Genomic DNA, 25,482 nt, shown 5'->3' with positions numbered 1-25,482 from the left:
AGGGGGGTAAAGAGAGACCAGGGAGGGGGAGGTAGAGAGAGACCAGAGAGGGGGAGGTAGAGAGATATGGGGGGTAGAGAGAGACCAGAGAGGGGGGGTAGAGAGAGACCAGAGAGGGGAGGTAGAGAGAGATGGGGGGTAGAGAGAGACCAGCGAGGGGGAGGTAGAGAGAGACCAGAGAGGGAGAGAGAGATCAGAGAGGGGAGGTAGAGAGAGATGAGGGGTAGAGAGAGACCAGAGGGGGGGTAGAGAGAAACCAGAGAGGGGAGGTAGATAGTGATGGGGGGTAGAGAGAGATTAGAAAGAGATGAGGGGTAGAGAGAGACCAGGGGGGGTAGAGAGAAACCAGAGAGGGGAGGTAGATAGTGATGGGGGGTAGAGAGAGATCAGAGAGGGGAGGTAGAGAGAGATGAGGGGTAGAGAGAGACCAGGTGGGGGGGGGGGGGTGCTAGAGAGAGATCAGAGAGGGGAGGTAAAGAGAGAGAGATGACGGGTAGAGAGAGACCAGAGGGGGGGGGGGGGCGTAAAGAGAGATCAGGGAGGGGAGGTAGAGAGAGATGAGGGGTAGAGACCAGGGGGGTAGAGAGAGATCAGAGAGGTGAGGTAGAGAGAGAGAGATGAGGGGTAGAGAGAGACCAGGGGGGGTGGGGGGGCGTAAAGAGAGATCAGAGAGGGGAGGTAGAGAGAGATGAGGGGTAGAGAGAGACCAGAGGGGGGGTAAAGAGAGATCAGAGAGGGGAGGTAGAGAGAGATCAGAGGGGGGAGGTAGAGAGAGACCAGAGGGGGGGGGTAAAGAGAGATCAGAGAGGGGAGGTAGAGAGAGATCAGAGGGGGAGGTAGAGAGAGACCAGAGGGGGGGGGGGGGGGTAAAGAGAGATCAGAGAGGGGAGGTAGAGAGAGATCAGAGGGGGAGGTAGAGAGAGACCAGAGAGGAGGGTGGTCGAAGAAGTGAAGGTAACAAAAAGGGTCAGAGAGAGAGAAAGTGCAGGGAAGAGAAAGAGAGAGAGATGAAAGAGAGAGAGATGAAAGAGAGAGAGGTGGAAGAGAGAGAAAGAGAGAGAGAGAGAGATAAAGTGCAGGGAAGAGAAAGAGTCAGAGATGGGGGAGGTGTGAGAGATAGAAAGGGAGAAGAGGGAGAAAGATAGACCAGGTAGAAGGTAAGTGAAGAGAATGGAAAGGGTCAGAGAGAGAAGGAGAAAGGGGGTGATGGGGAAAAGGGAGAAACAGAGAAGAATTGAATGTAACAAAGGGAGGGGTGGGAGGAAGGAGGGGGAGAACAGCGTGGTAACTAGGTGTTGTGGTCTTGTCCTAATAGTGTGTCAGGGTGTGGGACAGCAGAGGGAAACAGTAGTGACATTCTATTAGACCAGGATATCCCTGCTACCATGAGGACCAGATTGCCAGGTAATTCTCTTTGCTCACTCGACAGTCACTAAACGTTCACACCGGGTGCAAAGTTTACACACTTTGTTTGGTGTTGTTGTTGTTGTTTCCCCTTTGAATTGAGTCATTTAGCACATATTCCCATCCAGAGCAACTGGCTGGTCAGATATAACCGTATATTATTTGAGCCTGCAAATAGTAAAACCTTCAAATGCTGCTGTAGTGCAGCTGGTTCAATGCCTGGGTCAATCACTTTCCTCTTTCCTTGTATCCTCTATTATCTATCTCCCCTCTGGCTCCGCCACATCTTTATAGACCAGGGAAATACACACAGAAAGTGAAATTCTACTCCCCTTTTTAAATAATATTTACACTACCGGTCAAAAGTTTGGACACACCTACTCATTCAAAGGTTTTTCTTTATTATTACTATTTTCTACGTTATAGAATAATATTAAAGACATCAAAACTATGAAATAACATATATGAAATCATGTAGTAATGAAGAAAGTGTTAAGCAAATCCAAATAGATTTTATATTTGAGATTCTTCAATTCGCCACCCTTTGCCTTGATGACAGCTTTGCACACTCTTGGCATTCTCTCAACCAGCTTCATAAGGTAGTCACCTGGAATGCATTTCAATTAACAGATGTGCCTTTAGACAGGTGGAAATGTGTTCTTTGGTCTGGAGTTTTGGTTCCAACCGCCGTGTCTTTGTGAGACGTGGTGTGGGTGAATGGATGATCTCCGCATGTGTTTCCTACTGTAAAGCATGGAGGAGGAGCTGTTATGGTGTGGGGGTGCTTTGCTGGTGACACTGTCTGTGATTTATTTAGAATTCAAGGCACACTTAACCAAAGCAAATCAAACTTTATTTGTCACATGAAAGTGTGGACCTTACAGTGAAATGCTTACTTACAAGCCCTTAACCAACAGAGCAGTTCATGAAGAGTTAAGAAAATATTTATCAAATAGACTAAAGTAAAAAATGATAAAAAGTTACACAATAACATAACAATAACAAGGCTATATACAGGGGGTACCGGTACCGAGTCAGTGTGTGGGGGTACAGGTTAGAGGTCATTTGTACATGAAGTTACTATGCATAGATAATAAACAGCGAGTTGCAGCAGTGTAAAAAGTAATAGTCTGGGTGGTCATTTGATTAATTGTTCAGCAGTCTTATGGCATGGGGGGGTAGAAGCTGTTAAGGAGCCTTTTGGTCCTAGACTTGGCGCTCCGGTATCGCTTGCCATGCAGGATCAGAGAGAACAGTCTAGGACTTGGGTGACTGGAGTCTCTGACAATTTTATGGGCCTTCCTCTGACACTGACTATTATCTAGGTCCTGGATTGCGGGAAGCTTGGCCCCAGTGATGTACTGGGCAGTACACACTACCTTCTGTAGCACCTTACGGTCAGATGCTGAGTAGTTGCCATACCATGCGATGATGGAACCGGTCAGGTTGCTCTCGATGGTGCAGCTGTAGAACATTTTGAGGATCTGGGGACCCATGACAAATCTTTTCAGTCTCCTGAGGGGGACAAGGTTTTGTGGTGCCTTTTTCACAACTGTCTTGGTGTGTTTGGACCATGATAGATCGTTGCTGATGTGGACACCAACGAACTTGAAATTTTGACCCTGCTCCACTACGGCCTCGTTGATGTTAATGGTGGCCTGTTTGGCCCGCCTTTTCCTGTAGTCCACGATCAGCTCCTTTGTCTTGTTCACATTGAGGGAGCGGTTGTTTTCCTGGCACCACACTGCCAGTCCTCTCATCGTTGTCGGTGATGTCAGATTCCAAACCAGCATGGCTACCACAGCATTCTGCAGCGATACGCCATCCCCTCTGGTTTGCGCTTAGTGGGACTGTCATTTGTTTTTCAACAGGAAATGACCCAACACACATCCAGGCTGTGTAAGGGCTATTTGACCAATAAGAAGAGTGATGAGTGCTGCATCAGATGACCTGGCCTCCACAATCACCCGACCTCAACCCAATTGAGATGGTTTCGGATGAGTCGGACTGCAGAGTGACGGAAAAGCAGCCAACAAATGCTCAGCATATGTGGGAACTCCTTCAAGACTGGTGGAAAAGCATTCAAGGTGAAGCTGGTTAAAAGAATGCCAAGAGTGTGCAAAGCTGTCATCAAGGAAAAGGGTGGCTATTTGAAGAATCTCAAATATAAGAAAACCCCTGGAATGAGTAGATGTTCTGAAACTTTTGACCGGTAGTGTATATAATAAAGAAAACGGGATAAATAAGGAATAAGACAGAAAGCTATATACATGGTCATTGCGTAGGTAGATAATGATGTCATTTTCCGAGCATTCTGTTTCTCTTGTATGTGTCAGTGACTAACAGGTCTCTCTCTCCCTCTCTCTAGGTCCTGGCTGTTACTGTGCAGGGGGTACCAGAGGAAGTGGGTTCTCCCATAGTTACAGCTCTGGGTCCTGGCTCTCTAAGGCTCAGTTGGGCCCCTCCCTCTAAAGCCAATGGCATCATACGACTCTACCACATCAACATGACTAGCACTGGGACAATACACACTCACACACCCTCGGATGGACCACTCAACTACACTGTTACAGGTACAACCCAAACACACACACACGTATGCACACATACACACACATACCAATGTATACAGAGTATGGTGTCAGCACTCCTACTGTACAATGCAGACAAAAATACTACTAAGGATTACACACACACTATTACACACACACAAGTTCCCCCTTCAGAAGACCACTGAGATGGTTGGATACATGCTTTCACTCTCCTCTCCCTCCTCCTCCCTTCCCCCTCCTCTCCCACCTCTTCTCATCCCCCCTCTCCTCCTCTCCTCCTCTCCTCCTCCCTCCTTTCATCCTCCATCCTCTCCCTCTGTGCCTTTCCCCCTCCTCTCCCTCCTCCTCTCCTCAACCTATCCCCTCCTCCCCCTCCTCCTCTACCTCCTCCTCTCCTCTCCCCATCCCCCTCATCTCCCACCTCCTCTCATCCTCTCCCCCTCCTCTCCTCCTCTCTCCCTCCTCTCCCACCGCCTCTCATCCTCTCCCCACGCTCCTTTCCTCCTCTCCTTTCCTCTCCCCCTCCTCTCCTCCTCTCCTCCTCCCTCCTTTCATCCTCCATCCTCTCCCTCTGTGCCTTTCCCCCTTCTCTCCCTCCTCCCTCCCCATCCCCCCCTCTCCCTCCTCCTCTCCCATCCCCTCCCTCCCTCCCTCCTCTCCCTCCTCCTCCTCTCCTCTCCCCATCCCCCTCATCTCCCACCTCCTCTCATCCTCTCCCCCTCCTCTCCTCCTCTCTCCCTCCTCTCCCACCGCCTCTCATCCTCTCCCACGCTCCTTTCCTCCTCTCCTTGCCTCTCCCCCTCCTCTCCTCCTCCCTCCTTTCATCCTCCATCCTCTCCCTCTGTGCCTTTCCCCCTCCTCTCCCTCCTCCTCTCCCCATCCCCCTCCTCTCCTCTCCCCATCCCCCTCCTCTCCTCAACCCATCCCCTCCTCTCCCTACTCCTCTCCTCCCTCCTCCTCTCCTCTCCCCATCCCCCTCCTCTCCCTCCTCCTCTCCTCTCCCCATCCCCCTCCTCTCCCTCCTCCTCTCCTCATCCCATCCCTCCCTCCCTCCTCCTCTCCTCTCCCTCCTCCTCTCCTCTCCCCATCCCCCTCATCTCCCACCTCCTCTCCTTTCCTCTCCCCTCCTCTCCTCCTCTCCTCCTCCCTCCTTTCATCCTCCATCCTCTCCCTCTGCGCCTTTCCTACTCCTCTCCTCTCCCCATCCCCCTGCTCTCCCTCCTCCTCTCCTCTCCCCATCCCCCTCCTCCTCCCTCCTCCTCTCCTCTCCTCTCCCCATCCCCCTCCTCTCCCCATCCCCATCCTCTCCCTTCTCCTCTCCTCAACCCATCCCCCTCATCTCCCACCTCCTCTCATCCTCTCCCCGCACCTTTCATCCTCTCCCCTCGCTCCTTTCCTCCTCTCCTTTCCTCTCCCCCTCCTTTCCTCCTCCTTTCCTCCTCTCCCCCCTCCTTTCATCCTCTCCCCTCGCTCCTTTCCTCCTCTCCTTTCCTCTCCCCCTCCTTTCCTCCTCTCCCCCTCCTTTCCTCCTCTCCCCTCTCCCCCCTCCTTTCATCCTCTCCCCTCGCTCCTTTCCTCCTCCCCTGCTCCTTTCCTCGCTCCTTTCCTCTCCCCCCTCCTTTTGTCCTCTTCTCCTTTCCCCCCTCCACCTCCTCCTCTCCTCCTCTATTCCTTTCCCCTCCTCTCCACTCTCCTCCTCTCCCCGCCTTCTCTCGTCCTCTACTCCTCTCCCCGCCTCCTCTCGTCCTCGCTGTCCTGTGTTTATTTATGCATACTGTTTCTGGAAGCAATCTAATGACTGAATTTACACTGGATTCCCGCCATGAGCCAGCCCTTCCCCTCACACTCACACTGAGGCCTCTGATCTATGCTTCTTCATTCATACACACACGCACACAGAAACACATACTGACACACTCTTAGCATGCTCGTACACATACACTCACTCACTCACTCACTCACTCACTCACTCAGATAGGCTCTCTCGCTCTCTTTCTCTATTGATCTCTCACAGATACACATACACCAACACACACACACACACTCTCTCTCTCTGGCAGGGCTGGAGGATTTGTGGGGCTTCTTTTATCTGCCCAGGAGAGGAGCAGTGTGGCTGGCCCCAAGCCATCAGTTACCAGGCCAAGGATACACACACACACACACACACACACACACACACACACAAACACACACACACACACCCCACTGAGTAGTCTCTTGCCATATTAGTCCTGTTTAAACCAGACAGACAGGCATATCGTCCTTCTGTATGCTAATTACATACCTATGGCTCTCCTAGAGACCTGAACCTACATCATCCATACAATCTGGGAGAGGAGAGGGAGGAGAGGAGACAGAGGGAGGAGAGGCGAGAGAGAGGGAGGAGAGGCGAGAGAGAGGGAGGAGGGGAGGCCGAGAGGGAGGAGAGGAGACCGAGAGGGAGGAGAGGAGACAGAGAGGGAGGAGAAGAGACAGAGAGGGAGGAAAGGAGACAGAGATGGAGGAGAGGAGACAGAGAGGGAGAGAGAGGGAGGAGAGGAGACCTAGAGGGGGAGAGAGGGAGGAGAGGAGACCGAGAGGGAGGAGAGGAGACCGAGAGGGAGGAGAGGAGACCGAGAGGGAGGAGAGGAGACAGAGAGGGAGACCGAGAGGGAGGAGAGGAGTGGGAGGAGAGGAGACAGAGAGGGAGGAGAGGAGTGGGAGGAGAGGAGACAGAGAGGGAGAAAGAGGGAGGGGAGGAGAGGAGTGGGAGGAGAGGAGAGGAGACAGAGAGAGAGGAGAGGAGACAGAGAGAGAGGAGAGGAGACAGAGAGGGAGGAGAGGGGACAGAGAGGCAGGAGAGAAGACAGAGAGGGAGGAGAGAAGATAGAGAGGGAGGAGAGGGGACAGAGAGGGAGGAGAGAAGACAGAGAGGGAGTTACAGGAGACAGAGAGGGAGGAGAGGAGTGGGAGGAGAGGAGAAAGAGAGGGGGAGAGAGGGAGGAGATGAGTGGGAGGAGAGGAGACAGAGAGGGAGAAAGAGGGAGGAGAGGAGTGGGAGGAGAGGAGACAGAGAGGGAGGAGAGGAGACAGAGAGGGAGGAGAGGAGAGAGAGGGGACAGAGAGGCAGGAGAGAAGACAGAGAGGGAGGAGAGAAGATAGAGAGGGAGGAGAGGGGACAGAGAGGGAGGAGAGAAGACAGAGAGGGAGTTACAGGAGACAGAGAGGGAGGAGAGAAGACAGAGAGGGAGGAGAGGAGACAGAGAGAGGGAGGAGAGGAGACAGAGAGGGAGGAGAGAAGACAGAGGGGGAGGAGAGGAGACCAAGAGGGAGGAGAGGGGACAGAGAGGGAGGAGGGGGGACAGAGAAGGAGGAGAGAAGATAGAGAGGGAGGAGGGTGGACAGAGAGGGAGGAGAGGAGACAGAGGGAGGAGAGAGGACAGAGAGGGAGGAGAGGTGACAGAGAGGGAGGAGAGGTGACAGAGAGGGAGGAGAGGTGACAGAGAGGGAGGAGAGGGGACAGAGAGGGAGGAGAGGGGACAGAGGGGGAGGAGAGGGGACAGAGGGGGAGGAGAGAAGACAGAGAGGGAGGAGAGGAGACAGAGAGGGAGGGAGGAGAGGGGTCAGAGAGGGAGGAGAGGGAACAGAGAGGGAGGAGAGGGAACAGAGAGGGGGGAGAGGAGACAGAGAGGGAGGAGAGGAGACAGAGAGGGAGGAGAGGGTGTGATGGAAGAGTGTGTCTCTTAAAGTCAGAGGAGAGGAGGAGTGTTCCTTCCAACAGTGATAAGGTTCTCACACTGCAGCTCTGCACACGCTAGAGTGTCTGTCTTAGGGAAGAAGGGGAGAAGGTTAAAGTTGGAGGGGGAAGAGAAGAGAGGGGAAGAGGATTAGGGTAGAGAGGTTAGAGGGAATAGGGGGAGAGGAGAGGGGTATGAGAGAGAGGCTAAGGGAAAGGGTTAGTGTGGAGGAGAGGGGTATGAGAGAGAGGCTAAGGGAAAGGGTTGGGGTGGAGGAGAGGGGTATGAGAGAGAGGCTAAGGGAAAGGGTTAGGGTGGAGGAGAGGGGTATGAGAGAGAGGCTAAGGGAAAGGGTTGGGGTGGAGGAGAGGGGTATGAGAGAGAGGCTAAGGGAAAGGGTTGGGGTGGAGGAGAGGGGTATGAGAGAGAGGCTAAGGGAAAGGGTTGGGGTGGAGTACAGGGGTATGAGAGAGAGGCTAAGGGAAAGGATAAGGGTGGAGGAGAGGGGTATGAGAGAGAGGCTAAGGGAAAGGGTTAGGGTGGAGGAGAGGGGTGTGAGAGAGAGGCTAAGGGAAAGGTTTAGGGTGGAGGAGAGGGGTATGAGAGAGTGGCTAAGGGAAAGGGTTGGGGTGGAGGAGAGGGGTATGAGAGAGAGGCTAAGGGAAATGGTTAGGGTGGAGGAGAGGGGAATGAGAGAGAGGCTAAGGGAAATGGTTAGGGTGGAGGAGAGGGGTATGAGAGAGAGGCTAAGGGAAATGGTTAGGGTGGAGGAGAGGGGAATGAGAGAGAGGCTAAGGGAAATGGTTAGGGTGGAGGAGAGGGTTATGAGAGAGAGGCTAAGGGAAAGGGTTAGGGTGGAGGAGAGGGGGTATGAGAGAGAGGCTATGGGAAAGGGTTAGGGTGGAGGAGAGGGGGTATGAGAGAGAGGCTATGGGAAAGGGTTAGGGTGGAGGAGAGGGGTATGAGAGAGAGGCTAAGGGAAAGGGTTAGGGTGGAGGAGAGGGGTATGAGAGAGAGGCTAAGGGAAAGGGTTAGGGTGGATGAGAGGGGTATGAGAGAGAGGCTAAGGGAAAGGGTTAGGGTGGAGGAGAGGGGTATGAGAGAGAGGCTAAGGGAAAGGGTTAGGGTGGAGGAGAGGGGTATGAGAGAGAGGCTATGGGAAAGGTTTAGGGTGGAGGAGAGGGGTATGAGAGAGAGGCTATGGGAAAGGGTTAGGGTGGAGGAGAGGGGTATGAGAGAGGGGCTAAGGGAAAGGATTAGGGTGGAGGAGAGGGGGTATGAGAGAGAGGCTATGGGAAAGGGTTAGGGTGGAGGAGAGGGGTATGAGAGAGAGGCTAAGGGAAAGGGTTAGGGTGGATGAGAGGGGTATGAGAGAGAGGCTAAGGGAAAGGGTTAGGGTGGAGGAGAGGGGTATGAGAGAGGGGCTAAGGGAAAGGGTTAGGGAGGAGGAGAGGGGTATGAGAGAGAGGCTAAGGGAAAGGGTTAGGGTGGAGGAGAGGGGTATGAGAGAGAGGCTAAGGGAAAGGGTTGGGGTGGAGGAGAGGGGTATGAGAGAGAGGCTAAGGGAAAGGGTTGGGGTGGAGTACAGGGGTATGAGAGAGAGGCTAAGGGAAAGGGCGGAGGAGAGGGGTATGAGAGAGAGGCTAAGGGAAAGGGTTAGGGAGGAGGAGAGGGGTATGAGAGAGAGGCTAAGGGAAAGGGCGGAGGAGAGGGGTATGAGAGAGAGGCTAAGGGAAAGGGTTAGGGTGGAGGAGAGGGGTATGAGAGAGGGGCTAAGGGAAAGGGTTAGGGAGGAGGAGAGGGGTATGAGAGAGAGGCTAAGGGAAAGGGCGGAGGAGAGGGGTATGAGAGAGAGGCTAAGGAAAAGGGTTAGGGTGGAGGAGAGGGGTATGAGAGAGGGGCTAAGGGAAAGGGTTAGGGAGGAGGAGAGGGGAATGAGAGAGAGGCTAAGGGTTAGGGCGGAGGAGAGGGGTATGAGAGAGAGGCTAAGGGTTAGGGCGGAGGAGAGGGGTATGAGAGAGAGGCTAAGGGTTAGGGCGGAGGAGAGGGGTATGAGAGAGAGGCTAAGGAAAAGGGTTAGGGTGGAGGAGAGGGGTATGAGAGAGAGGCTAAGGGAAAGGGTTAGGGTGGAGGAGAGGGGTGTGAGAGAGAGGCTAAGGGAAAGGTTTAGGGTGGAGGAGAGGGGTATGAGAGAGTGGCTAAGGGAAAGGGTTGGGGTGGAGGAGAGGGGTATGAGAGAGAGGCTAAGGGAAATGGTTAGGGTGGAGGAGAGGGGAATGAGAGAGAGGCTAAGGGAAATGGTTAGGGTGGAGGAGAGGGGTATGAGAGAGAGGCTAAGGGAAATGGTTAGGGTGGAGGAGAGGGGAATGAGAGAGAGGCTAAGGGAAATGGTTAGGGTGGTGGAGAGGGTTATGAGAGAGAGGCTAAGGGAAAGGGTTAGGGTGGAGGAGAGGGGGTATGAGAGAGAGGCTATGGGAAAGGGTTAGGGTGGAGGAGAGGGGGTATGAGAGAGAGGCTATGGGAAAGGGTTAGGGTGGAGGAGAGGGGTATGAGAGAGAGGCTAAGGGAAAGGGTTAGGGTGGAGGAGAGGGGTATGAGAGAGAGGCTAAGGGAAAGGGTTAGGGTGGATGAGAGGGGTATGAGAGAGAGGCTAAGGGAAAGGGTTAGGGTGGAGGAGAGGGGTATGAGAGAGAGGCTAAGGGAAAGGGTTAGGGGGAGGAGAGGGGTATGAGAGAGAGGCTATGGGAAAGGTTTAGGGTGGAGGAGAGGGGTATGAGAGAGAGGCTATGGGAAAGGGTTGGGGTGGAGGAGAGGGGTATGAGAGAGGGGCTAAGGGAAAGGATTAGGGTGGAGGAGAGGGGTATGAGAGAGAGGCTATGGGAAAGGGTTAGGGTGGAGGAGAGGGGTATGAGAGAGAGGCTAAGGGAAAGGGTTAGGGTGGATGAGAGGGGTATGAGAGAGAGGCTAAGGGAAAGGGTTAGGGTGGAGGAGAGGGGTATGAGAGAGGGGCTAAGGGAAAGGGTTAGGGAGGAGGAGGGGTATGAGAGAGAGGCTAAGGGAAAGGGTTAGGGTGGAGGAGAGGGGTATGAGAGAGAGGCTAAGGGAAAGGGTTGGGGTGGAGGAGAGGGGTATGAGAGAGAGGCTAAGGGAAAGGGTTGGGGTGGAGTACAGGGGTATGAGAGAGAGGCTAAGGGAAAGGGCGGAGGAGAGGGGAGAGAGAGGCTAAGGGAAAGGGTTAGGGGGAGGAGAGGGGTATGAGAGAGAGGCTAAGGGAAAGGGCGGAGGAGAGGGGTATGAGAGAGAGGCTAAGGGAAAGGGTTAGGGTGGAGGAGAGGGGTATGAGAGAGGGGCTAAGGGAAAGGGTTAGGGAGGAGGAGAGGGGTATGAGAGAGAGGCTAAGGGAAAGGGCGGAGGAGAGGGGTATGAGAGAGAGGCTAAGGAAAAGGGTTAGGGTGGAGGAGAGGGGTATGAGAGAGGGGCTAAGGGAAAGGGTTAGGGAGGAGGAGAGGGGAATGAGAGAGAGGCTAAGGGTTAGGGCGGAGGAGAGGGGTATGAGAGAGAGGCTAAGGGTTAGGGCGGAGGAGAGGGGTATGAGAGAGAGGCTAAGGGTTAGGGCGGAGGAGAGGGGTATGAGAGAGAGGCTAAGGAAAAGGGTTAGGGTGGAGGAGAGGGGTATGAGAGAGGGCTAAGGGAAAGGGTTAGGGAGGAGGAGAGGGTATGAGAGAGAGGCTAAGGGAAAGGGTTAGGGAGGAGGAGAGGGGTATGAGAGAGAGGCTAAGGGAAAGGGTTAGGGAGGAGGAGAGGGGTATGAGAGAGAGGCTAAGGGAAAGGGTTAGGGAGGAGGAGAGGGGTATGAGAGAGAGGCTAAGGGAAAGGGTTAGGGTGGAGGAGAGGGGTATGAGAGAGAGGCTAAGGGAAAGGGCGGAGGAGAGGGGTATGAGAGAGAGGCTAAGGGAAAGGGTTAGGGAGGAGGAGAGGGGTATGAGAGAGAGGCTAAGGGAAAAGGTTGGGGTGGAGGAGAGGGGTATGAGAGAGAGGCTAAGGGAAAGGGTTAGGGAGGAGGAGAGGGGTATGAGAGAGAGGCTAAGTGTTAGGGCGGAGGAGAGGGGTATGAGAGAGAGGCTAAGGGAAAGGGTTGGGGTGGAGGAGAGGGGTATGAGAGAGAGGCTAAGGGAAAGGGTTAGGGTGGAGGAGAGGGGTATGAGAGAGGGGCTAAGGGAAAGGGTTAGGGAGGAGGAGAGGGGTATGAGAGAGAGGCTAAGGGAAAGGGCGGAGGAGAGGGGTATGAGAGAGAGGCTAAGGGAAAGGGTTAGGGTGGAGGAGAGGGGTATGAGAGAGGGGCTAAGGGAAAGGGTTAGGGAGGAGGAGAGGGGTATGAGAGAGAGGCTAAGGGAAAGGTTTAGGGTGGAGGAGAGGGGTATGAGAGAGAGGTTAAGGGAAAGGGTTAGGGTGGAGGAGAGGGGTATGAGAGAGGGGCTAAGGGAAAGGGTTAGGGAGGAGGAGAGGGGTATGAGAGAGAGGCTAAGGGAAAGGGCGGAGGAGAGGGGTATGAGAGAGAGGCTAAGGAAAAGGGTTAGGGTGGAGGAGAGGGGTATGAGAGAGGGGCTAAGGGAAAGGGTTAGGGTGGAGGAGAGGGGTATGAGAGAGAGGCTAAGGGTTAGGGCGGAGGAGAGGGTACAGAGAAAAGACAATTTCATTTATTTAACCTATATAAAGGGAATATAAAAATAAATGTATTTAACCTTTTTTTTAACTTGGCAAGTCAGTTCAGAACAAATTCTTATTTTCAATGACAGGAGCAGTACAACAGATTCTTACCTTGTCAGCTCAGGGATTCAATCTAGAAACCTTTCAGTTACTGGCCCAACACTCTAACCACCTGCCGCCCCATTGTAAACTACATCTCTTTTTCAAATGCACTCTGTATAATTAAACATAAATATACACAGTATGCACAACAACAAAAATAATAATGATATTAAATAAATAATAATTTAAAAAAATAAAAGTATATATATATACAGTGGGGCAAAAAAGTATTTAGTCAGTCACCAATTGGGCAAGTTCTCCCACTTAAAAAGATGAGAGAGGCCTGTAATTTTTATCATAGGTACACCTACAAACAAGCAAGATTTCTGGCTCTCACAGACCTGTAACTTCTTCTTTAAGAGGATCCTCTGTCTTCCACTCGTTACCTGTATTAATGGCACCTGTTTGAACTTGTTATCAGTATAAAAGACACCTGTCCACAACCTCAAACAGTCACACTCCAAACTCCACTATGGCCAAGACCAAAGAGCTGTCAAAGGACACCAGAAACAAAATTGTAGACCTGCACCAGGCTGGGAAGACTGAATCTGCAATAGGTAAGCAGCTTGGTTTGAAGAAATCAACTGTGGGAGCAATTATTAGGAAATGGAAGACATACAAGACCACTGATAATCTTCCTCGATCTGGGGCTCCACGCAAGATCTCACCCCGTGGGGTCAAAATGATCACAAGAACGGTTAGCAAAAATCCCAGAACCACACGGGGGGACCTAGTGAATGACCTGCAGTGAGCTGGGACCAAAGTAACAAAGCCTACCATCAGTAACACACTACGCCGCCAGGGACTCAAATCCTGCAGTGCCAGACGTGTCCCCCTGCTTAAGCCAGTACATGTCCAGGCCCGTCTGAAGTTTGCTAGAGAGCATTTGGATGATCCAGAAGAAGATTGGGAGAATGTCATATGGTCAGATGAAACCAAAATATAACTTTTTGGTAAAAACTCAACTCATCGTGTTTGGAGGACAAAGAATGCTGAGTTGCATCCAAAGAACACCATACCTACTGTGAAGCATGGGGGTGGAAACATCATGCTTTGGGGCTGTTTTTCTGCAAAGGGACCAGGATGACTGATCTGTGTAAAGGAAAGAATGAATGGGGCCATGTATCGTGAGATTTTGAGTGAAAACCTCCTTCCATCAGCAAGGGCATTGAAGATGAAACGTGGCTGGGTCTTTCATCATGACAATGATCCCGAACACACCGCCCGGGCAACGAAGGGGTGGCTTCGTAAGAAGCATTTCAAGGTCCTGGAGTGGCCGAGCCAGTCGAGGGGGGCAGTTTGGAAGCTCACTGGTTTCCCTGGTTAATCCTGAGAGCAGTCAGGAGTTTGGGATATAAGGGTCAATTTGGAAACTCACTGGTTTCCCTGGTTAATCCTGAGAGCAGTCAGGAGTTTGGGATATAAGGGTCCATTTGGAAACTCACTGGTTTCCCTGGTTAATCCTGAGAGCAGTCAGGAGTTTGGGGAGTTCCGGCCTCTCCTCTGGAACGCTCTGCTTTCTGGAGATATTTCCCAGTAATACTCCACAGAGAATGCTGAGAGCACTGGGATAAGACCAGGATTTGCCAAAGCTGGTCACTGTGCGTGTTTGTGTCAGGATTTGGCCAAGCTTGCAATAGCAAGCCCATTGGGTTTGTCTTGTGTGTGTGGCTGTGCTGGCATTGAGAGTGTAGATGCTGTGCATGTTTAAGGGCTGGCGAGTGGCTTATGCCAGGCAGTCCCGGTGCGGTTTTAGGCCAGTATGCCAGGGTATGGATATGAGAGTGTGTGTGTGTAGTGGTGCCGTGATGTGCAAGCACTGAGATTGGTGGTGGATAAGTGTTACAACTCCCAGAGACGCCACTGTCCCTCAGCGAGCGACCGGGAAACCCTGTCTGTCTCATCAGCCAATCTCTCTCTCTCTAGACGACATCCTGCCTACATCTCTGTCTGTCTCTCTCTCTCTAGACGACATCCTGTCTACATCTCTGTCTGTCTCTCTCTCTCTAGACGACATCCTGTCTACATCTCTGTCTGTCTCATCAGCCCAATCTCTCTCTCTAGACAACATCCTGTCTCCATCTCTGTCTGTCTCTCTCTCTCTAGACGACATCCTGCCTACATCTCTGTCTGTCTCTCTCTCTCTAGACGACATCCTGTCTACATCTCTGTCTGTCTCTCTCTCTCTAGACGACATCCTGCCTACATCTCTGTCTGTCTCTCTCTCTCTAGACGACATCCTGTCTACATCTCTGTCTGTCTCTCTCTCTCTAGACGACATCCTGCCTACATCTCTGTCTGTCTCTCTCTCTCGACAACATCCTGTCTCCATCTCTGTCTGTCTCTCTCTCTCTAGACGACATCCTGCCTACATCTCTGTCTGTCTCTCTCTCTCTAGACGACATCCTGTCTACATCTCTGTCTGTCTCTCTCTCTCTAGACGACATCCTGTCTCCATCTCTGTCTGTCTCTCTCTCTCTAGACGACATCCTGCCTACATCTCTGTCTGTCTCTCTCTCTCTAGACGACATCCTGTCTACATCTCTGTCTGTCTTTCTCCCTCTAGATGACATCCTGTCTACATCTCTGTCTGTCTCTCTCTCTCTAGACAACATCCTGTCTACATCTCTGTCTGTCTTTCTCCCTCTAGATGACATCCTGTCTACATCTCTGTCTGTCTCTGTTCCTCTAGACGACATCCTGTCTACATCTCTGTCTGTCTCATCAGCCCAATCTCTCTCTCTCTAGACGACATCCTGTCTACATCTCTGTCTGTCTCTCTCTCTCTAGACGACATCCTGTCTACATCTCTGTCTGTCTCATCAGCCCAATCTCTCTCTCTAGACAACATCCTGTCTACATCTCTGTCTGTCTCTCTCTCTCTAGACGACATCCTGTCTCCATCTCTGTCTGTCTCTCTCTCTCTAGACGACATCCTGTCTACATCTCTGTCTGTCTCTCTCTCTCTAGACGACATCCTGTCTCCATCTCTGTCTGTCTCTCTCTCTCTAGACGACATCCTGTCTACATCTCTGTCTGTCTCTCTCTCTCTAGACGACATCCTGTCTACATCTCTGTCTGTCTCTCTCTCTCTAGACGACATCCTGTCTACATCTCTGTCTGTCTCATCAGCCCAATCTCTCTCTCTCTAGACGACATCCTGTCTCCATCTCTGTCTGTCTCTCTCTCTCTAGACGACATCCTGTCTACGTCTCTGTCTTTCTCCCTCTAGACGACATCCTGTCTCCATCTCTGTCTGTCTCTCTCTCTCTAGACGACATCCTGCCTACATCTCTGTCTGTCTCTCTCTCTAGACGACATCCTGTCTACATCTCTGTCTGTCTCTCTCTCTCTAGACGACATCCTGTCTACATCTCTGTCTGTCTCATCAGCCCAATCTCTCTCCCTCTAGACGACATCCTGCCTACATCTCTGTCTGTCTCTCTCTCTAGACGACATCCTGTCTACATCTCTGTCTGTCTCTCTCTCTCTAGACGACATCCTGTCTACATCTCTGTCTGTCTTTCTCTCTCTCTAGACGACATCCTGTCTACATCTCTGTCTGTCTCATCAGCCCAATCTCTCTCCTCTAGACTAGACATCCTGCCTACATCCTGTCTCCATCTCTGTCTGTCTCTCTCTCTAGACGACATCCTGTCTCCATCTCTGTCTGTCTCATCAGCCCAATCTCTCTCCCTCTAGACGACATCCTGCCCATCTCTGTCTGTCTCTCTCCCTCTAGACGACATCCTGTCTCCATCTCTGTCTGTCTCTCTCTAGACGACATCCTGTCTACGTCTCTGTCTGTCTCTCTCTCTAGACGACATCCTGTCTACATCTCTGTCTGTCTCTCTCTCTCTCGACGACATCCTGTCTACATCTCTGTCTGTCTCTCTCTCTAGACGACATCCTGTCTACATCTCTGTCTGTCTCATCAGCCAATCTCTCTCCCTCTAGACGACATCCTGCCTACATCTCTGTCTGTCTCTCTCTCTCTAGACGACATCCTGTCTACATCTCTGTCTGTCTTTCTCTCTCTCGACGACATCCTGTCTACGTCTCTGTCTGTCTCTCTCTCTAGACGACATCCTGCCTACATCTCTGTCTGTCTCTCTCCCTCTAGACGACATCCTGCCTACATCTCTGTCTGTCTCTCTCTCTCTAGACGACATCCTGTCTACATCTCTGTCTGTCTTTCTCTCTCTCGACGACATCCTGTCTACATCTCTGTCTGTCTCATCAGCCAATCTCTCTCCCTCTAGACGACATCCTGCCTACATCTCTGTCTGTCTTTCTCTCTCTAGACGACATCCTGTCTACATCTCTGTCTGTCTTTCTCTCTCTCGACGACATCCTGTCTACATCTCTGTCTGTCTCTCTCTCTCTAGACAACATCCTGTCTACGTCTCTGTCTGTCTTTCTCCCTCTAGACGACATCCTGTCTACATCTCTGTCTGTCTTTCTCTCTCTAGACGACATCCTGCCTACATCTCTGTCTGTCTCTCTCCCTCTAGACAACATCCTGTCTACATCTCTGTCTGTCTCTCTCTCTAGACGACATCCTGTCTACATCTCTGTCTGTCTCTCTCCCTCTAGACAACATCCTGTCTACATCTCTGTCTGTCTCTCTTCTCTCTAGACGACATCCTGTCTACATCTCTGTCTGTCTTTCTCCCTCTAGACAACATCCTGTCTACATCTCTGTCTGTCTCTCTCCTCTAGACGACATCCTGTCTACGTCTGTCTGTCTCTGCCAATCTCTCTCCCTCTAGACAACATCCTGCCTACATCTCTGTCTGTCTTTCTCTCTCTCGACGACATCCTGTCTACATCTCTGTCTGTCTCTCTCTCTCTAGACGACATCCTGTCTACATCTCTGTCTGTCTTTCTCTCTCTCGACGACATCCTGTCTACATCTCTGTCTGTCTCTCTCTCTCTAGACAACATCCTGTCTACGTCTCTGTCTGTCTTTCTCCCTCTAGACGACATCCTGTCTCCATCTCTGTCTGTCTTTCTCTCTCTCGACGACATCCTGTCTACATCTCTGTCTGTCTCTCTCCCTCTAGACAACATCCTGTCTACATCTCTGTCTGTCTCTCTCTCTCTAGACAACATCCTGTCTACGTCTCTGTCTTTCTCCCTCTAGACGACATCCTGTCTACATCTCTGTCTGTCTTTCTCCCTCTAGACAACATCCTGTCTACATCTCTGTCTGTCTTTCTCCCTCTCGACGACATCCTGTCTACATTTCTCTTTATATATTTTTATTTATTTAACTAGGCAAGTCAGTTAAGAATTCTTATTTTCATTGACGGCCTTGGAACAGTGGGTTAACTGCCTTGTCAGCTCAGGGATTCAATCTAGCAACCTTTCGGTTCCTGGCCAAGCGCTCTAACCACTAGGCTACCTGCCGCCCTATTGGTGACATTACTAAAACAAACCATACATTTCCCATTCATATTTTTTTATTAAATAATCTGTTGTATTTCGATGCAAATGTTGTGTCACGTCACTGGATGTAGTAACCTCTGCACCAGTGTAAAACAATAAAGAGTTGACAAACATCAAATGTGATATAAAATAACTTATATGTGGCTGTGGAGAGGGTGGTATTATTCTTTGTGTCCTCGGGCTGAGCAGTGTGTGAGTGTGTGTGTCCTTAACATAAACCTCAGAACAGTTTGTGGAGAGGGGTGGTATTATTCTTTGTGTCCTCGGGCTGAGCAGTGTGTGAGTGTGTGTGTCCTTAACATAAACCTCAGAACAGTTTGTGTGTGATTGCTGGAGGGGCATCCTACGAAGCAAGCTAGATCTATTCAGGGTTTCCTAGAGAACCAGCTTCAGTTAGCTTCACATTCCAGCTCAGACTTAATCCGTTCTACGACGGTGGATATTGCTCGTCTGCCTTGCGCTAACTCTAGCAGGCGTGTAACTGCGAGTGCATGTCAAACACCGAACTCTTCATTGAGACAATGCTGAAACATCAACCCGTGGGCGAGTCAGAGAGACATTTTAAATTGTGCAGAAATCAAAATTAAAGAAAAGTTATCTTGCAAATTCAGAAGCGTATGGTGTGAAATAGGCTTTTAAAAGTGCAGTGTTTATTGTATTACTTATCGTTACTTTTAGTGTGCTTTGCTGTGCTTTTCAATGCACAAACATCTTTTTTCCAACTCATACCAATATACAGTATCAGTCAAAAGTTTGGACACCTACTCATTCAAGGGTTTTTCTTTATTTTTACTATTTTCTACATTGTAGAATAATAGTGAAGGCATCAAAACTATGAAATAACACATATGGAATGTAGTAACCAAAACAGTGTTAAACAAATCAAAAGGTTCTTCAAAGTAGTCACCCTTTGTCTTGAATGAGTAGGTATGTCCAAACTTTTGACTGGTACTGTAGATTTTTTATTAAGTCATACAAAATAGTTATATTGTGTGTAGTTTAAAATGCATTTTGTCTTTACTAAATGTGTAATGTGATATATTTGAACATTTTAAAAAATTACACACAAAAACAAAACATTTGACTAAATAAATATTTAATCAGTCGTCTTCCCCAAATGAAGGGGACGATGACGCAATCTTTGCATGAGGGTGAGAATCTGATTGCATTAGACCTCAGCTCGCAGCTCAGTCATTTCCTTCAGGGTAAATGGAGTTAGCCCTGAGTTAGCCTGCCCCAGAGTAGGTTAGTTCTGAAAGATTCATTGCTATAGAAATGGACCTGGCTAAAAGGTGAGCCACATTCGTATGACCAGTCATCCTGAGTTGAACTCAGAGTTGAGCAAAGTTACCTCACGAAGTCCTTAAACCTTATTCGCAGGATACCCCTCAGGTCACGGTGACACGTACACACACCCTTCCGGTTGGTTACTAGTCCAACGCTCTAACCACTAGGCTACACCCATATACACCCACTGTGTGACCGTGTGCGGAGTACCACAAAGACTCTGTCTCCTTTTCCGTTGTTATTGTAATGAATAATATCTAAATAAATGACAGAAGTTATTAGTATGTTTTAAAGTGACACCCCAGGGGTAATACGGAGAGAAGGACTGAAAAGAAGAGCAAGCGGGAGAAGGGAGAGGTAGATGGATGAAGAAACGTTTTACATGAAATATGAGCAGAAATAATTGGCCTGCTTCTCATGTTTAATGTTTCATATGACATCATTCATTTTCCCTTTCACAATGTTAGAACGCATGGCTCAGGCCGAGAGTAAAATGTATCACTCTTCATGTGAATGACAGACATATTCTATTTCTTTAAAATCATCGAGATATTATTTTTTGTAAAGAAAATACGGGCAGTTAAAAATAATAATAATCAAATTGTACCATAAGGATGGAATTAAATGTTGTTCAATTAAGGTTAGTATTTTAAGGTTAGTATTAAGGTTAGTATTTTAAGGTTAGTATTAAGGTTAGTATTTTAAGGTTAGTATTAAGGTTAGTATTAAGGTTAGTATTTTAAGGTTAGTATTAAGGTTAGTATTTTATTTGCACGTGTATTTGTATTTATTTATTTATTTCACCTTTATTTAACCAGGTAGGCAAGTTGTGAACAAGTTCTCATTTACAATTGCGACCTGGCAAGTATTGAATCTGTAGTTTTAGGGAGACTGCGGTTGCTCCTCTGCCTTTGTGATTTTTCCCACTGCTTGTAACGGCGTTGTTCATTTGTCGCAAGAGAGTCGGACCGAAATGCAGCGTGTTGGTTACTCATGTTTTTTAATTAAACAAATAACGATTACAAGAAAATACTGAGACAAATACAAAACAACAAAACGGAACGTGAAATCTATTACAGCATTTTTTATAAAAAATAATTTATTATCATCAATACCATTCATTCTTTACAACTCATAATTTACATACATACTCAAATAATGGTATTTATAATTAAACTAAATAAATTAAACTAAACATAAACCCCAAACAAAACCTCAGGGGAGCATCTTCCCTCCCCGTCACCCTACAAAATACCTTCCCCTATCTCCCTGTCCCTAATCTATCCTCTTACAAATCTAAATGACACCCAGCCCTAAACCCCCTTCCACCTCTCCCGAGCAGCATGCTGCCCCCACTTCCTCTCCTCCCTCTTCATCCTCCCCTCAAATCTCCTTCCACTCTCCTCACTATCCCTTCCACCCCCCAATCTCTCCCTGTCTTCTCCATGTTCAGCCTTGCTTCCCACAGCCCCCGTTTAAAGAGACTAATGAGAAGCCAGAGCAGAAACCTGTCCCTATCCGTCCCTCTCGCTCTCCCTACACCCCTCTCTAACCTGGCCCACGTCAATACAAAATCCCCCTTTACCAAACCTAACAACACCCGTGCCCTAGCCCATACTACTCCAGCAAAGGCACAGTCCCAAAAGACATGGCGCACAGTCTCCTCCCTGCCACAAGAGGATCTTGGACAAGTGGGGGATTGCACTAAACTATACCGGTACAAGATGGAACGTACCGGCAAACACTTATGAAGGCTCAACCAATTCAGGTCTTTGAGCCTGTTGTCCAGACCCCGCACCTGCACTCCCTCCCAGACCACTTCCGAGATGCCTACTACAGGCGCCGGACTCTCTGCCTTTCTGACCTCCTCGTACAGGTGCCTATGATCTAAACCTACTCGGGCAACTTCAACCTCTGGGTGCGCCGCAGCCACTTGGCCGCATGACCAAAGTGCCACGGCAGCTGTGCTTCTCGCCTGATATGAGAAAAATACCCGCAGAAGGTAACCGGACGGGTGTATCACTGGCTGAGCAAGCTCCATTAACAAGAAAGAAACAAAAATTGTGTCCAGCTTGGGGGGGAAATGTGGTACCCCCCTACCTCCCTCCCCGATAGGACAGATCATGCGTGCCCTGGCGACCCACTCATACCTGCCACTCCACATAAACTGAAACACAAGCTTCACTAGAGGCCTTCTCAGACAAGCCGGCAATGGGTAGATGCATGCCAAATACAAAAGCGACGGCAACACATCCACCTTTAGGACCAGGACTTTGCCCATAAAAGACAAATACCTAGCTTTCCACATTGCTAGCTTCCTCTGTACCACTGCAATACGCATGTTCCAGTTTAGCGTCGCTGAGCCGGAGGTCTCAAAATGGACCCCAAGAATCCTCAGGGCCCCCTCACAGAGAGATAACCCCCCAGGCTCATCCGTTCTACCGCCCCATCTTCCGAAAAACTTGACGGAAGACTTTGCATGGTTCAGAACTGCTCCCGACGCTCGAGTGAAATCCCCAAAGATGGCAAGGGACCTTGTCAGGCACGAGTCCTTGCACAACAACAAGGAAGTGTCGTCGGCGTACTGCGTCATCTTAACACGCAGTCCACCACTTCCAGGGATCAGCAGACCTTCCACCCCTGTGTCTGCCCTAATGGCAGCCCCCAGAGGCTCCATGTACAGAACGAAGAGGAGAGCCGAGAGTGGGCACCCCTGCCTGACCCCAGACGAGAGGTCAAAAACGTCACCCAAGTGACTATTTACACTAACTCGGCACCCCGCTCCGACATATAATGTACGAATCCATCCTATAAACTTCTCCCCAAATCCTAATCGACCTAACACTCTGAATAAAACGGATCTATCCACGCGATCAAAGGCTTTCGCCTGATCTAGCGCTGCTACCATAAAAGGCAGTCCTCTATCTTCAACCCAAGCGATGGAGTCCCTGATTAACTGTAGGTTCCATCTAATAGAGCGGCCCTCTACCCCGCACGTCTGATCTTCATGAACAACGTAGGGAAGGGCTGTGCGCAACCAGTCTGCTAAAACCTTTGCAAGTAGCTTGTAATCTACACACAGCATGGTCAACGGCCGCCAGTTGCCAAGGTCAGTTACTTCACCCTTCTTATATAAAAGTGACAGCACACCAACAGCCATTGATCCCCCCGGGACTCCCGTCTCAAGGATGGCCTTCAAGACTTCGAGGACCACTGGTCCAAGTATAGCCCAAAACTTGAGATAAAACTCAGCCGGCAGCCCATCCATCCCAGGCACCTTCCCTTTTCCCATCCTCCTAAGAGCGCTCTCAACCTCTTCTAGTGAAATCTGGGCCTCCATCACTTCTCTAATGTCCTCCGGCAACCGCCTGGACAAGTGTTCTAAAAACACATTTCCCTGCTCTACATCTATTTCCCTTTCCTTAAATAAACCTTGGAAATGATCAGTTGTCACCCTGACCATATCCTCTGGTTCTCTAACTATACTACCATTTTCTTCCCTAACACCATGCATTACCTTCCTACACTGTCTTGTCCTAACCAACTTAAAGAACATAGCAGAACAAGTCTCATTATGTTCTAGAAAGCCGCTATGCGCACGCTCCAGGAAAGCTCAAGCCTTCCGCTCCTGCAACTCCCTGAGCTGCGCCTTTAGGGTTGAGGATCTCTCCCAGTCAAACGACCCGCCGAGGTTGCCTGCCTCGTATTCGAGTTCAATTAACCTTTGAATACGATCCACCTCCCTCCTCTCCTCCCTTTTTTTCCTCTTGCAATACCCTATTATAAAAGCCCTAATCCTCACCTTAACTAATTCCCACCACTCTAACACCCCCTCGCACATGGACCGGAGACCCTCAAGCCTCCTAAAGAAAACATAAAACCCGTCAACAAAAGCCTGCTCCTCCAGCACATCCCGATCTAGCTTCCAGTACCCCTTACCAAAGAGGCAGACTGGCGATCCCACCTGCAGGAGCACCCCGTCGTAATCCGAAAAGAAAACAGGCAACAGCCGCCCAGACAACTTTCCCAAAGACCTGGGTACAAAAATATAATCGAGCCTCCGCTCAACCCCCCTGGAGTTACGCCATGTAGGACCGTCCATTTTCGGAGTAGTGTGCATACCACCATCTACCAGACCATGGCAAGCCATTAGCCTAGCAATGGCGCCTGCACTGTTATCCCCCCTCTTCCTAAATCTGTATTAAAATGCCCCCCTATCACTAATTTCCTATTTGTGACACACAGGGGTGTCAGACAGTCCACCATCTCCTTCCTGTCTGCCACCACCTGTGGCCCATACACCACCACTAATCTAAATTTACAATCCCTTATCGTGACATCCAACCCTATAACCCTCCCCTGCATTACCACAAATGAATCCTCCACTTTTACCTCCCTGTGCCCACACAAAATCCCTAACCCCGATGAGTGCACCCCCTACACCCCAAACCGACTCCCCCTTGTCCCACTCCCTCTTAAATCTACTAACATCCTCCATCCCTCAGGTGAACCTCCTGTAAAAAAAACAAAAATCTAAACCCACACCCTCCAAATAACTAAAAACCACCCTCCTCTTAACAATATCTCTTAAACCCCTTACATTTAAACTAACAAAAGTAAAATTAGACTCCATGAAAAAAATTAAAACATGTAATACACACAAATTCTAAACTCAGACAGAAAAAAAAAAAACAGGAGACTCACCCGATGCTCCCTGCTCCATATCTACCGGTGAGAACACCATCCGTAATCCCGACACCCCCTCTTCCTCCATCACACCATCCCAGGATGCAGGAATAGTGTTGGGCTTCGGGGTGCCCTGCACCCTGGGTCTACCCCCACAATCCTCCCCCTCCCCAGTGTTGCAGCTGGTTTGGAAAAAAATTGGGGAGGCTGAGTCCCCAAACAAAAAAACTCCCCACCTCCTCCTGTACCCAGTCCTGAGTCTTGTTAGGTGTGTCCCCACCAAATGAAGTTGAGAGTCTTGGGAAACCAGCAGCAACCCAGAGGTTTCTCCCACCCCATCACTCTCTTGGCCATCCCCTCCCCCCTCACTGTCGGCCAATTGCACCCTCCTCTTCATTCTCTTCTTTGGTGATGGCGGCAGTGGAGAGAAACCCCCCCCCCCGCCAGCTCCTCCACCATACCCCTCATCTCTTCCACCATGTCACTTTCCCCCAGTCCACTTGGTCTTCCACCTCTTCTTCTCCACCATTCCTCCCTCACTTTCTTCTCTCCCATGCTCCTCCACTCGGTTGCCTTCTTCCACCGCTTTTCCTGGTTCTCCTACTCCCGTGCCTTCCGTTTTCTCTCTTCCATCAACCGCTTCTTGCTCCTCTTCCTTCCTTGTGGCCTTCCCCTCTGGACTTGTATTCTTGTCATGAGGCGTGTTTCCTTCCCCCCTCTTCTTCCCCATCCCCGCTCCCTGCTCCCCCCAGCAGCAGACACATATGACCTCTGACGGGCCGGGCACCCCGCCACAGGTGTGCTGACTAGCCACACCCATGGCATGTCTTAGGCTTGTCACAATCCCTCGCCTCGTGATCCTCAGATCCACAAAATCTACATTTTCTCATGCTGCACGAGGCGAAAATGTGACCGTAGGCCATACAGCGCCTGCAAAATGGGGGCTGATGTGCATAAAACAATGTCCCCCTGTCAGCCCCAAGGGAGAACATAGCAGGAGGATGGAGGTAGCCACCATGTCCCTTTGGGTCCTCCCTGAGGAGGGCCTGGAAACCTCTCCTCCCATTCCAAAACCCAAGGGAGTCTTTGAAGTGCCTAGCTGAGGAAACGTTATCCATGTATCTCCCCAGAAAAGCCCTCACCTCTTCATCCTTAACGTAAGGGTTGTAAATGTTAACAGTTACAACCCTAAAGTTATTCTTCGCCAGGCTTGTTATTTCGTAGTGGCACATCGGCCTCTCACCTCCCACTGCTCTTGCCCTTCTCAGGATATCATCGTGTTTTTCTTCCGTATATAGCGCGACGTTGTATGCTCCCTCCAACGAGTTGCCTTGGAAACAAAACACGTCCTTCACCGTCAGCTTTAGAATCCCCATCAATATTATCCTTCCAAAAGATTCTCGTCCTAAAGGCTCCAACTCCTTTTCCTTCCAAGCAAAACGAATCGTGTTAGCCAGCCCAATCCCAGGGACCGACCGTGATGATGTATTTAGCACCATCTCCGCGCTCGTACTCTTCTTCTTCCAATACAAGAAAAAAAGAAAATCCAAAAGTGACCGAGTCTGCCTGGTGAACAC

At 50.1% G+C, this 25,482-nt stretch overlaps 1 protein-coding gene across 1 annotated transcript in view; it reads left to right on the top strand.

Annotated features, from left to right (window-relative positions):
• Positions 1 to 25,482, top strand: part of LOC135507509 (usherin-like) — a 474,271-nt gene that overhangs the window by 311,369 nt on the left and 137,420 nt on the right. The window contains 1 exon segment of the mRNA XM_064927019.1: positions 3,773 to 3,977. Coding sequence (XP_064783091.1) covers positions 3,773 to 3,977 — 205 coding nt within the window.

This window comes from Oncorhynchus masou, chromosome 21, assembly GCF_036934945.1.
Source record: "Oncorhynchus masou masou isolate Uvic2021 chromosome 21, UVic_Omas_1.1, whole genome shotgun sequence".
NCBI lineage: Eukaryota > Metazoa > Chordata > Actinopteri > Salmoniformes > Salmonidae > Oncorhynchus > Oncorhynchus masou.
The sequence above is the reverse complement of the archived record's forward strand: the minus strand, read 5'-3'. Positions and strand labels throughout refer to the sequence as shown.